Source organism: Alosa sapidissima, chromosome 24 (assembly GCF_018492685.1).
Source record: "Alosa sapidissima isolate fAloSap1 chromosome 24, fAloSap1.pri, whole genome shotgun sequence".
In the NCBI taxonomy this organism is placed as follows: domain Eukaryota; kingdom Metazoa; phylum Chordata; class Actinopteri; order Clupeiformes; family Clupeidae; genus Alosa; species Alosa sapidissima.
Window position 1 is genome coordinate 21,834,100 of NC_055980.1, and position 12,985 is coordinate 21,847,084.

The 12,985-nt window shown below is 43.7% G+C and overlaps 1 protein-coding gene across 1 annotated transcript in view; it reads right to left on the bottom strand.

Annotated features, from left to right (window-relative positions):
* Positions 1-7: 7 nt before the first annotated feature.
* tubgcp2 (tubulin, gamma complex associated protein 2) overlaps positions 8-12,985 on the bottom strand; it is a 13,128-nt gene continuing 150 nt past the window's right edge. The window contains exons 2-18 of the mRNA XM_042081954.1: positions 12,473-12,635; positions 12,257-12,385; positions 11,974-12,150; positions 11,635-11,794; positions 10,986-11,193; positions 9,916-10,115; positions 9,503-9,692; positions 8,591-8,736; positions 8,052-8,232; positions 7,096-7,276; positions 6,141-6,313; positions 5,411-5,539; positions 4,897-5,017; positions 4,053-4,196; positions 3,393-3,506; positions 2,710-2,873; positions 8-533 (exon numbers count right to left, since the gene is read on the bottom strand). Coding sequence (XP_041937888.1) covers positions 458-533; positions 2,710-2,873; positions 3,393-3,506; positions 4,053-4,196; positions 4,897-5,017; positions 5,411-5,539; positions 6,141-6,313; positions 7,096-7,276; positions 8,052-8,232; positions 8,591-8,736; positions 9,503-9,692; positions 9,916-10,115; positions 10,986-11,193; positions 11,635-11,794; positions 11,974-12,150; positions 12,257-12,385; positions 12,473-12,622 — 2,643 coding nt within the window. The 5' untranslated portion in view covers positions 12,623-12,635 and the 3' untranslated portion in view covers positions 8-457. The remainder of the gene's footprint in view (positions 534-2,709; positions 2,874-3,392; positions 3,507-4,052; positions 4,197-4,896; positions 5,018-5,410; positions 5,540-6,140; positions 6,314-7,095; positions 7,277-8,051; positions 8,233-8,590; positions 8,737-9,502; positions 9,693-9,915; positions 10,116-10,985; positions 11,194-11,634; positions 11,795-11,973; positions 12,151-12,256; positions 12,386-12,472; positions 12,636-12,985) is intronic.

Below are 12,985 nucleotides of genomic sequence, written 5' to 3' on the forward strand. Positions count from 1 at the left end.
TACAGCATTTCCTTTTCTTTCTTTTTTTTCTCATAAGTCTTTATTAAGGGGCCAGGTTGAGGAAAGAAGCAAGGGGCGTTTATAAACAACAGTTACATAATACACTTTCAAGGAATTCAAACGAGTGCATTCACTCTCAATGTTATTGTTTTTTTTTTTGTTTTTTTTTGTAAGACAAGTTTAAATAGGAGTTTTGTTATGTTTGTAACAAAAGCATAACATCAGTGCTTTGCAGTCCACTCCAGTCCAGAACATCATCAGAACCATCAACAGTCAAGTCACTTCATCGATTAGACAAAGGTTCACACAGTTTCGGAACAAAATGGAGAGCGACTGCTGCTCTTTACAGGCATTCTGTAGAGGGATGAAATAAAGAAAGTCGAAGTGCTACAACGAGGCCGACACCTGGCTATGATGCAGATGCAGATGTTTGTCATTTTAAGACAACAGGGTGACGTCACGCAGCGGCTTTCTGACTCCGCTCGATAGCCATCTTCTCCAAGCGCTCGGTGTAGAAGCCGTTGAAATCCAACCTGCGACGAGAAAAGAATGCGGTCAGCACACATGTCTCACACAAGACTGTCTGTCTTATGGCAGAAAACCAGGCACACTGAAAAATTACAATTACACTGCAACAAAAAATGTCTATTACATTGCAACAAAAAATGTCTGTATTACATCGCAACATTTGTTTCTCAATTATCCTCATGCTCCTTATTATTTTCATTTTTAGTTGAGACTTGTTCTCAGTTGAAGGGGCTGACATGCACTTGCCACTGAGAACGACCCGACTATGCACCTTATAGTGGACTGCACTATGCTCCTTATAGTGGACTGCACTTATAGTGGACTGCACTATGCTCCTTATAGTGGACTGCACTATGCTCCTTATAGTGGACTGCACTTATAGTGGACTGCACTATGCACCTTATAGTGGACTGCACTATGCACCTTATAGTGGACTGCACTATGCTCCTTATAGTGGACTGCACTATGCTCCTTATAGTGGACTGCACTTATAGTGGACTGCACTTATAGTGGACTGCACTATGCACCTTATATTGGACTGCACTATGCTCCTTATAGTGGACTGCACTATGCACCTTATATTGGACTGCACTATGCTCCTTATAGTGGACTGCACTATGCTCCTTATAGTGGACTGCACTATGCTCCTTATATTGGACTGCACTATGCTCCTTATAGTGGACTGCACTATGCACCTTATAGTGGACTGCACTATGCTCCTTATATTGGACTGCACTATGCTCCTTATAGTGGACTGCACTATGCACCTTATAGTTTACCCACCTCTTTTTTTTACCACTACACCCCTGCATAGAACTACTATAGAAATCTCACTATACTACAGTTGCAAATTACTATAGTTCTTTTTAGTTTTTTTTTTTTTGTGAAGGGCCACATTATATGTATTATCTCTTTTTCCTCTATTCCTGTTATGAAATAAGCTATGTGAAATAAAGGTGAAATAAATCCAAATGTGTGTCTAAACACTAACTAGTGTTATTATTATTTTAGTACGCAAAAACATAACAGGCCATTAATGATGGCAACCAAAACCTCATGCCTGGTTACCAAGCTGGCAACCACTTTTAAAAGCACCGGTAGATGACAACTCCCCTCCCCCCACCCTGTCCGTTGCCACGCACCGGTAGATAGGGCCAATCAAGTGAGCCCTGAGGACTAAGACTTTGATCTCAGGTGCTAGGTGAGTGAGTGTGTGAGGCCACATGGGCTCAGATAGGTAGAAATGGGAATGTGACGGCACTTCACGATGTTTAATAATAAAGACGTTGCTGACACGTGCACCATGCACGTGTGTCGTGATTTTCTCTATGGTCTCCGCGGTAAACGTCACAATGCTTTGAACTGTGGGTAATTCCCTTTAGTGAAGTCTGCACAATGCAGACTCACGGAAAAGGGCTCGGTAAGTGTGTACTCAAACACTCACACCATTTGATATGCGACATTGGGACAGCCCTAAGCCCTTACGAATTTCGCGAGAACGCACAGCAAAGTCTGTGAGTCTGTCGGCTCCTACACACAGTTGCGTGCGTTGTTGTGCTGGAGACGCATCCCGTCCACTTTACGTGGGCTTACGTCATCCGTTGCCCAACTGAATTGTGGGTCCGTTGCGTTGCGTTGCTCCCGTTGCTCGCGTTGAGAAGTTCAGCTGCTGCTGCACCGACAGACGGCACCGGCCAATCAAGCCAATCGACGGACGGCACCAGCCAATCAAATTACGGTTATACTTCAAGTCATTTGCATAGCTACCGTCGGGAACACCCACTAGCATGCATTGACGGAACACAAATGTGTGTAGAAGCCCTGTGAGCCCGGAGGGGCAGCCGTGGCCTCCTGGTTAGCACTTCGGACTTGTAACCGGAGGGTTGCCGGTTCGAACCCCGACCAGTAGGCACGGCTGAAGTGCCCTTGAGCAAGGCACCTAACCCCTCACTGCTCCCCGAGCGCCGCTGTTGATGCAGGCAGCTCACTGCGCCGGGATTAGTGTGTGCTTCACCTCACTGTGTGTACACTGTGTGCTGAGTGTGCTTCACTAATTCACGGATTGGGATAAATGCAGAGACCAAATTTCCCTCATGGGATCAAAAGAGTATATATACTTATACTTATACTTTGGGATTGGGCCATAACCGCTCCCCCCCCCACCCATCTGTGGTCACGCACCGGTAGATGATGTTGATCATGCTGTGCTCGCAGTCGTTGGTGCTGTAGATGCTCAGCTTGTCCAGCAGGTCCAGGAGCATGGTGCTGAAGTTGCTGTCGAACTTGCCGATGGTCGCCTCGAAGCCCGCGTCCGACTGCAGCGCCTCCATGTGCTCCGCCACAAACTGGACATGGCATGAGATATACAACTTCCTGTTTTCACTTCCAGCTGAGGCTTACTCATAATCAGCTATAACTACACAGAAACACTTTATTCTGTGGTAAATACTTATCTTAACTTAACATTCCTCAAAGTGGACAAAACTATTTAACATTGGAGATTATTAGTTAAAAATGGAGGTTAGGTCAATTGATGGTGCCACATCAGATTTGGACTTGGACTGTTTGATTAACCAAACAGCCGCTTCCAGGGCAACCAGCAGTAAACAAAAGTCAGGAAAGCCCACTAGTAACCAACTGCCAGTGACTTGACGTCACCTGAATACAAATGGTGAGGAAAGTCAGACGGAATGGGTTTAAAGATTGAATGCCTCGTGGGTGTGTGTGTGTGTGTGTATGTACAGTATGTGTGTGTGTGTGTGTGTAATGGTGTGTGTCTGTCTGTGTGCGCGTGTGTTGGTGTGTGTGTTGGTGTGTGTCTGCGTGCGCATGTGTTGGTGTGTGTGTGTGTGTGTTCTGAATACCTTAGAGGCCTGCTTCTTCTTCTCTGCCTCCTCAGCACGCTCACTCTGGGTAGACGGAGCTTCTCTACTCAGGCGGTTCATCTCTCCATCCAGACGCATGCTGAGGGTGAACGTCTGTAGGGAAACGTACCACACACACACACACACACACACACACACACGCACACACACACACACACACGCACACGCACACAGAATGAATCATACAGAAGACAAATACACTGTTAAAACCATGAAGTTACATGCAGGTCTCTTTTATGGCGGAAACCCATGCTAAAATAAAAGTCTGTAGTTACAAATTTGATCGTGTTGATATGAAGTTTATGTTGTAGTATGTAATTCCTACAGTGTAAAAAAATATACTAGTCTTGGAAACGTTATAAAAATAATAGTCTTGGAAACGTTGTAAAATTATTGAAATAGAATAAGAAAGCCACCGCTATGGTGACTATTATAGTTAGATTGATTTGTTTAGATCCAGCGAAATTGCTGCTTTGACAACGCTACGTCATGGCTTTGCTACTCTATTTAGCACAGCATATCACAACTGCTATCCAGTTTCATAACACTTCACTTAGAACTCTGATCCTGATAACTGTATTAGGTACGCCGCACTGTAACACAGATAGCATCAATAGGATTTGATTTGATGCCACTGACCTGCATACAGTTTGTGAACATGACGCACACGGACATGAGCTTGGAGAAGATCTTCAGCAGCTCCGGGTTGGTCAGCATGCAGTCCTTCAGACAGTTGTCTAGGAAACTAGTGTGGTGGCATAGGACATCATCAATGTTTGATGCCTGGAGGAAGAGTAAAAGAGAGAGAGAGAGAGAGAGAGAGAGAGAAGAGAGAGAGAGAGAAGAGAAAGATAGAGAGAGAAGAGAAAGACAGAGGAGAGAGAGAAGAGAGAGAGAGAGAGAGAGAGAGAAAGAAGAGAAAGACAGAGGAGAGAGTGAACATGGAGGACAGAGTAATGATGCCATTATCTCTTTTCTAACACATGGGGAAATGGAGCCCCCTGCTGGACAAACTGTTCCATGTAGATCGTCACAAAATTCCACTTCACAGTGATCACTGACAGACTCACAACAACCTTCACCACACAAAAGCACAGCAAAAAATGAAATGAAACAGGTGACGCATTTTAAAAGCCAGATGAGTGTTCATCCAAGTGTGGTGACATTAAATTATCTTACGTGGCCTGTTTGGTCAATGACTTACTAACAAGAGTTACAATCCCCTGTCTACAAAAACTCAGATTTGGATCTGATTTGGAGTTACTGTGGTCAGTACTTTGTCCAAATCTACCCTACTGCTCTGAGTGTCAGTCTCACTGGCTTGTATATTTGGGTAACCTCTCTTCCAAAGGCCTTTGTGTGAAGTAGCTTTGAGCAGACTCACTCACTGATTTGAGGATGGTTTGTGAGCGTATGTGATGGAAGAATCTCACTGATTTAAGGGATGGTTTGTGAGCGTATGTGATGGTAGAGAGAGACTCACTGATTTGAGGTTGTTCTCCATGATGTGCCAGGTGGGCTCCATGACCTCGAACATCATGTAGTACTGGATGTTCTGCACAAAGTTGAGCATGCGCTGCCTGAGAGCAAACGCAGTGGAAAACCTACAGAAAGAGAAAGAGAGAGAGAAAGAGAGAGAGAGAGAGAGAGAAAGAAAGAGAGGGAAACGGAGAGAGAGAAAAATAATAAATGAGTTATTCTTTAAAGTAATATATGCAAGATGTACTAGGACAACAAAAAGACAAACAACACATCTGTAATGCTTAAAGACATCCAATGCAAGTTTTTAACCCTCATACAACAGCTTCAATGTCATTTTGATGGTAAACTAACTTGTAATAGTGTACTGTCCGTGCAAGCCTTCAGTGGTATTTATGGCAATTGTGTAAAATACAAATGCTGGGGAGCCCAGTAGCAACAAAAAAAAAAACACTGGAACCATTGGATTGCTCTAAAAACCTGTACAGGACTAAGACGACGATAAGTGTCTCTCTCACCATTTGGCCGAGTGCAGGGAGAACTGCTTGGCCATCTTGTTGCTGATCCAGACATTGCAGAGCAGCCGCTCCACGTGCTTACAGTAAAATATGTGTCTGAACAGCATCTGGTAGCGCGTCAGTGCTTTCCTGTTCCGAGGCAAAGCAAAAAAAAGAGACATTATTATTTTTTATATACACAACACTACATGTTTCATTAAAAGTCTTTAACACACTTGTAATTCATTTAGTACAACCAGCAACCAGCTGTCTAATACAACAGAATGACTATATCCTCAGCCTCTACCATGAGCCGTAAATTACAATGTTATAATTACGTAGTACGGTATTTACCCATGGAAACCCAAGTCAAATTAACCTCCAGATTTAAACACAGCTTTCACTGACCAAAGTGCTGTACAAAATAAAACAAATGATCTCAAAATAAAAAAGTATCCAAAATAATCCCTGTATCCATGTATTAGGAGCACCCACTCATTCACCACATAGGATTGTATACAGTGAATATGGTGGTTATGCACTATGTAAGTAACGAGAGGGATGTTCTGAACCCAAGCTACCAAGCTTCAGGCAAAGAGTTTTAATTGAAATATTTGGAAGCTTGACTCCGGAGTGCGGACGACATTCCCTCTTCCGTTTTACGTTCGTATACCTTTGTCCAGCACCTGGCCTTAAAGAAAGGTGGGATGGTGCGCGCGACCGCTCTACCAAACTGCGTATCGTTGGTTACCTGTTGATGATGAGCGAGAGAGGCCACTTGACGATGTAGTCGAAGGAGAAGGCCTCGAGGCCGGACAGGGACACCTCGGTGGGGTCGGCGTTGATGAGGGCTTTCTCCTGCTTGGTCTCGATGGCCAGCACGCGGAGCAGCTGAGTGATCACGTCGTGCTGCATCAGGTCGATCTGCGGGCGGAGTGGAGTGGAGAAGAGGGGTTCAGCTGGGAGTGAGTGTTCTCCATTCAGTTAAACAAGCTCTAAATGGGCTCCAGCCATGGCGCAACTGGCTGGGGCACTTGCACCGTACGCCGGCGACCCAGGTTCAATTCCCGCCCCGTGGTCCTTTCCGGATCCCACCCCAACTCTCTCTCTCCAACTCGCTTCCTGTCATTCTCCACTATCCTATCTGATTAGATGCATAAAAAGCCCAAATATACTTACATTTCTTTTAAAAAAAAAGGTGCTCCAAGTTGTTGGGCAACGTCACTTTTGTTGTTTGTTTGTTCAAACAAAACAGAGAGCTAGCTCGCTACTCCCTAACCCCAGACATTTCTATGGGAGATTCTTTGAGTGCTGTGTCGCATTAGAAAGTCTCTGCTTTAAGTTCTGTAGAATCTTCCCATGGCTTCACTTTTAATGGACAATGCACTGTCCATCTATGTATACAGTCATTGTGGTGAATGTCATTTTGATGATTCTGTATTATATATTGTCTGCTTGAACGTTTCATTTTTGTTTCGATCAGCTGGGTGATAGGTAAACAAAGTGTAACAAGTACTTCTCCTCATCAATAGACAGTAAAAGGCATGACCATTAGGACATTGATGTTATCAGATCAAACAAAGAACAACGAATCTCACCAATTCATTAATTCTCTTCCTGTCTGAATTTTACAGACCAAAGCCATCTGCATTCCCTTGTTCTGCCATCAAAGGCAGAAAGATCTAAAAACGTTCCGCGCGGCTTACCTTTAGGTCGTCTTTGAACGGATCCGTGTTTGCGGTGCTCATGCGGAGGGCTAACTCCAAAAGAGCTTCCAGCCGAGGAGGGATGATGTCATCAACAGGCTTCTTCAGCTCCTCTTCAGTCAGGTCCATGAAGTGGACGAAGAAATCACCTTTGTCCATCAGGAAGTAATGTTTTATGGACCTAGTGCACAGAAATAAAGGTAAAAGATGAATCAATCAGAAAATGGCCACCAGTCACTCAACCTTCAGTTAATAGTTTGAGTTCAGTAGTCTAGTGAGAAGAGGGACAGAGCAGTAGTCGTTCTAGTTGATATTTCCTTGTAAGCCATGTAGCTACATAGGTTTCCACCACTGTGTCCCAAACATTCACTCACTCACTACGTAGTGAACAACTACAGTATATGATGAGTGGGTGAAAGTTCCAAACACAGGGTATGACTAAATATAGAATTTTCAGTTACACTTTACTTGACAGTATCGAAATAAAAGTGACATGACACTGTCATGAATGTGTCATAAACAAGTCATAAATGTTTATGACATAACGCTTCTGTTATTAAGTGACATTCGGTTTTTGTCATAACAAGTTAGGGTTAGGATTAGGGTTCATGTGTCATCAGTGTCATATGTCCATGTCAGTGTTATGTCACTCTTATGTCGATACTGTCAAGTAAAGTGTTACTGAATTTTCCATTTCAAACTTTAGATGACATTCTGCGCTCCACTGAATGTTCTCAGACTGTTTGCTCAGAGTGTTTGCAAACATTCGCCAAAAACCCAAGGCAAACAGTACCTTGTTTGCAAACTTGAATGTACCTCTGTCTCTCTTGTCAATTATGGTCTGTTGGAATTGCAGTCATAGTTTCTACTCTGTTAAGCGACCTTGGATTTGAGAGAGGCGCTATTTAAATAAAAATGATTATCATTACTGTTATTCCTACGCTCTCTTGTCTCACCTCAAGCGCGACACAAGCTCCTTCTCCTCCATGAGGAAGTCCAGCAGCACCTTGCTGGCGTAGTTGTACGCCTTTTCAATCTGTTCCACATATGCCCGCTCCTTCAGGGTGTAGAGGACCTCTTTGGCGTCTGGACACGTGACGTCTCGGCCACACTCTCGGACTACATTCAGATACTTGCCTGCACCAGAAAACAACATCGTTGGTTAATTTTTCACTTATTTGACAGACGCTCAGACGCTCTTTGCAGTCATGGTGGACCAGCGGTACAGTCATCGACTGACAATCGGACAATCCGGGTCCGATTCCCGCCATTGTGAGTTTGTGTTGCTTTGGATAAAAGCATTTGCTAAATATCGTATCAGTCTACTTTAACTCTTTATCCAACATTATGCAATACACACATACATCTTAATAAAAAGAAACCCAATCAATGTTACTGTTCTTCTTTTCCCCCAGCATTTAATATCTTAAAAGGAAAAGCACCTCTGTCATCAATAAACTCAAATCACACAAACTCAACCAACAGATCCACAGACCTGTACTGAGTATCTTGTCAGCCATCTTTTGCAGGAAAGAAGGGATTCGATGCTGGATTATAGTGTAGCGTTGGTCCCAGTATTTGTCGTTGTAGTCCTCCTGAATCTTCTCTTTCTGAAGCTCATGCTCCTCCACCATGAACTCACTTGTGGAGAAGAAAAACACCTCAGACAGGGTAAAACGCCAAATTCAACTCAGACATCAATATATATTTTTGCACCTATACTAACAGTTAATAGAATAATGCTGTAAAAACTATGAAACTCTTTCAAGGTGGAATTCAAACCAATTATACAGCTTTGCTGATTACTTACAATTTGGTGCAATAAATGCTATATTGAGCTTGTGTAATAGTTACAATATAATCTTATGATTACTTATTCAGTAAATTTCATCATCAGAAGGTGTAAATGAGGGTCAAACGACTTCCAGGGTAACTGCAAGTGCTAAAACTGCACAAACTAGACAGTGATATTAAAGAAAAACTATGTCTCCACTCCCGTCTCTGTAAACGTCTGCAAGCTAGTATAACTTATACTACTACTACTACTAATAATAATAATAATAATAATAATAATAATAACATAATAAAAATGGAGTAGCAGTGTTTCCCATACATTGACTTATTTGTGGCAGCCCACCACAATATCAACATTGACCACCACACAATGATTTTCCTGGCTGTACTAAATTGTGCTTGAATCTGGTTGGAATCAAAACCGCCCTGCACTAATTTGTTAAAAACTGTTGCATTCGAGTTAATTCTGCAAACCTACCACCACAAATAGAATGCTGAATTAGAATAGAATAGAATTCAATTCTGTGGGAAACACTGAGTAGGCAGCCAGTACAATATGGTTTTACGTTCCCAACTGTGTAATTCAGTAACAGTACCCAGCCACGGACATCACCTGTAGGGATCTTTGATGATGCCCCGGTAGACCCACTTCTCCAGGATCTCAAAGTAGGGCACGCTGGCCGCTTTAGTGAGGTACAGACACAGCTCCTGCGCCTGGCTGTCCCCCGTGTAGTTAAACGTGCGGTCATGGAGGAGACTCAGCGTCGAGCCGCCCATGCAATCCCCCTTCTCCACTGACGTCGCTGTTCATAAAGAGAAACCACAGGAGGAAAGGAGGTGCACTGTTAGACGGATGGGTCAATTTCAAAGCATTCCCCTTGCTAATAGTAAGCTTATTAAAGTGCGTAAGTTTATCACTAACATATTAACACCAATGAACAACGCCCCCACCCCATCCCACCCTGCATGCCCAAGAAGGGACTCCAGACCCCACTGATCTCCCTCGTCCGATCTCGCTCATCTCACCGATGGAGGCGAGGATCTCCATGGTGCGCATGGTGGGCTGGATGTAGAACCAGAGCTTCTGCAGCGAGAGCAGGCCCTGCCGGTGGAGGTGCTCCAGCTGCGTCACCAGGATCAGGTACTCCTTCATCAGCATCCGCATGGCCGCCGTCAGTGCGTGGTTCACCTGGCCGTACTCAAACGACGAACGCTCCTCCGTGAAGCTGCATGCGAGTCCCCAACGGTACCACCATTGTGTTAATGCAGGCAGATGGATGAAAAGAAAAAAAAAACATAACCAGTTATTCGCTATGGATTAAAAATAAAAAAAACTACAGGGTTGGAAAAAAAAATGTAATCTGAAAAGGCGGCAGCAGGGTCCGGCAACATACACATAGCCATTATAAAACTATATATAGTATATAAAAAAAACCCATCCTGGCTGGCAGGGTTTCAATTTTCCTTTTTCATTTCAAACAACTTAAGTCCAACTCCAAGTTTCTTTATGTGGGCGTGTTTGCAAAAGGGTTTCATTGGATGGAACAAGGGCACAGATGAATGACTGCATAGACTGCAAAACACTGAGAAACGGCAGAACAGTTTGGTAGAGTCACAAACTAGAGGGGAAAGCACTGTTCATTCCCATCCCATTCCCTTCCCATATTATTCCTGCCCGTCTGCTCGAAGATTTTGACGTCATCAGTCACGTGGAAATGGCAATTTGATACAAGCTTTGAACCAGTATGCTTTGCTAAAGTAAAGCAAACTTTGGCATTGGCATGAGGTATTTTCCTTAAAATATTATGCAAATTGATTAACTGATTGGTGGTGATTAACTAGTTGACAATCAATTAACTGCTGCAGCCCACCAACGAAACGAACGGTGGCAACCTTTCAGTCACAAGCCCATTTCTGTAACCTTTAGGCCATGGTTACCCCCATAAAGATTGACTGCTGATTGACTCCAATCAATTACTTTGAAAGACATCATACAGGCTTCTTGCAAAGTTATCAAGGATAACACAATAAAGCTAGAAAGCTTTTTTCCTCTGCATAATAATAAACCAGTACAACAGTCTGGATGCGTTACTCACCGTGTGATGGTCGAGTAGCAGGAGGCAACCGGTAGGATGCGGTTTACCAGCTCTTTGATTGACATGTCCAGAGAGGTATCCACGATGAAGGAGCGGCTCTGCCTGCCCAGCACAGGCTGCGCAGTGATGTCACGGCCGTCCACGCCAATCAGAACGAAGAGCAGGTCCTCCACCAACGCTTGCTCTTGGGCAGTGAGTGGAATCGTACCTGAGGATGAAGAAGCTCACAATGATAAAGTCCCTGAGGATGAAGAATCTCACAATGATAAAGTTCCTAAGGATGAGAAGCTCACAATGAAAGTTCCTGAGGATGAGAAGCTCACAATGATAACATTCATGGGAAGGCTTCCTGAACTCTCACAGGAGTGACTCTTACAGGCTACACTACAGTAGCGGTGGTGGTAGTGAAGTGGTTAAGGAACTCGACTAGCATGCTGTAGCCACAAAAAAAGCGGGTTCAATTCCCAGCTGCCACCGCTGTGCCCTAGAGTGAGGCACTTAACCCTTAAAAAGTTGCTCCAGGGAGATTTCCACCTGTAATTTGTATCTGTAAGTCGCTTTGGATAAAAGCATCAGCTAAATGCATAAACATAAACATAAACATAGTACACAGGGGATACAGGAACTGTGGGAGCAGAGGAACATTTACCAATGGGTGGTGCTTGGTCTCCAACAGGCGTGGTGCCAGTGATGAAATCCCCAATGAGGGCAGGCCTGTCGTACACCCAATTAGGAAACACGGGGATGGGCTGAGTGGGATTCTTCTTGTTGTGTTTGTCCCTTAGCATTTTCCGAGTTACCTCTGCAGACTGGTCAACCAAAAAGCACATTTATTTTTTATTCACACTGCATATTGATATTATTGTTATTCAAGGACAACTGAATATCAAGATGAATAGGACGACTATTTATAATGTGTGCCACTATGACCTGCATCTTGCTTTACACTACCTACGCCATCCTTTTACTGACATGAACATCCCAGTACCTGTGGTACGTTAGAGCTGGCAGTGACATTGCCCAGCTTCTTGCGCAGTTCCTCCAACTCCTGCATGGACATCTTTGTGCTGGTCTGAGGGATAGTGAACGTTGAGCTGGTCGCCGCTGAGGCGTTCGCTGACATCTCCGTCCTTTCCTTGGCATTTTGTTGCAAGTACTGCAACGTCTGCAAGGAATGTGTTCATAAATGAAATTCACTCACTTATTTTTTTTTTTTATTTAAACAAAATAGTGATGTGCATAGGATGTGTATGAGAGGAACAGTAGGTTACCTCTTTGTCTTCCGTGAGCTTTGACAGAAGGTAAACAAGTGGATCAAGGTTCCGCACATTCTTTGACTTGAGTTCTTCATATTTCTTCAGAAAATCTTCTGGTGTTTTGGAATACTCCGCTATCTTAACCTGTAAGATATGCACGAGTCCATCAGACGTTGACGTCCAGAGTATGGTAACTGAATAAACAAAACGTTTGATGCATTTGTTGCATACCTTGGCACTGTGTGCTGAGACGGTGGTGGTGACGTAGGGAGTCCTATTCTTCTGCAGTAAATCGATGTAAACTTCGGCTCCATCCCCTCCTCGAACATGCAGGAGACTCAGGAGCTCATTCACGTCATGGTGTATTCTAAACTCACTCATGACTGTTCACGAGCTGCAATGACAACATACAGTAGGCCTACATCACTTATTGCATCCCATCAAGGTAATAGCTCTCACAATCAAACAATGTGATACAATATATTGTATTAGGTGTACAATCTACCTAGACAGTGAGCTCCCATCAGCTCACAGCTCAAGTTAAAAGGCTTTAAAAAGTAGAAATAAAAATAAAAAAATGGGCAGGACACAACCTAATTGTTACTAGTTAGTATATCACATCTAGTATATCTGGCTAGCTACTGCTACATAGTCTGCAGAGGCTACAATGTCCCATTTAGCTAACGACAACGATAGCTACCCATACGCCCAAAATGATAACTACGAGGCTGGTGAGGTAACTAT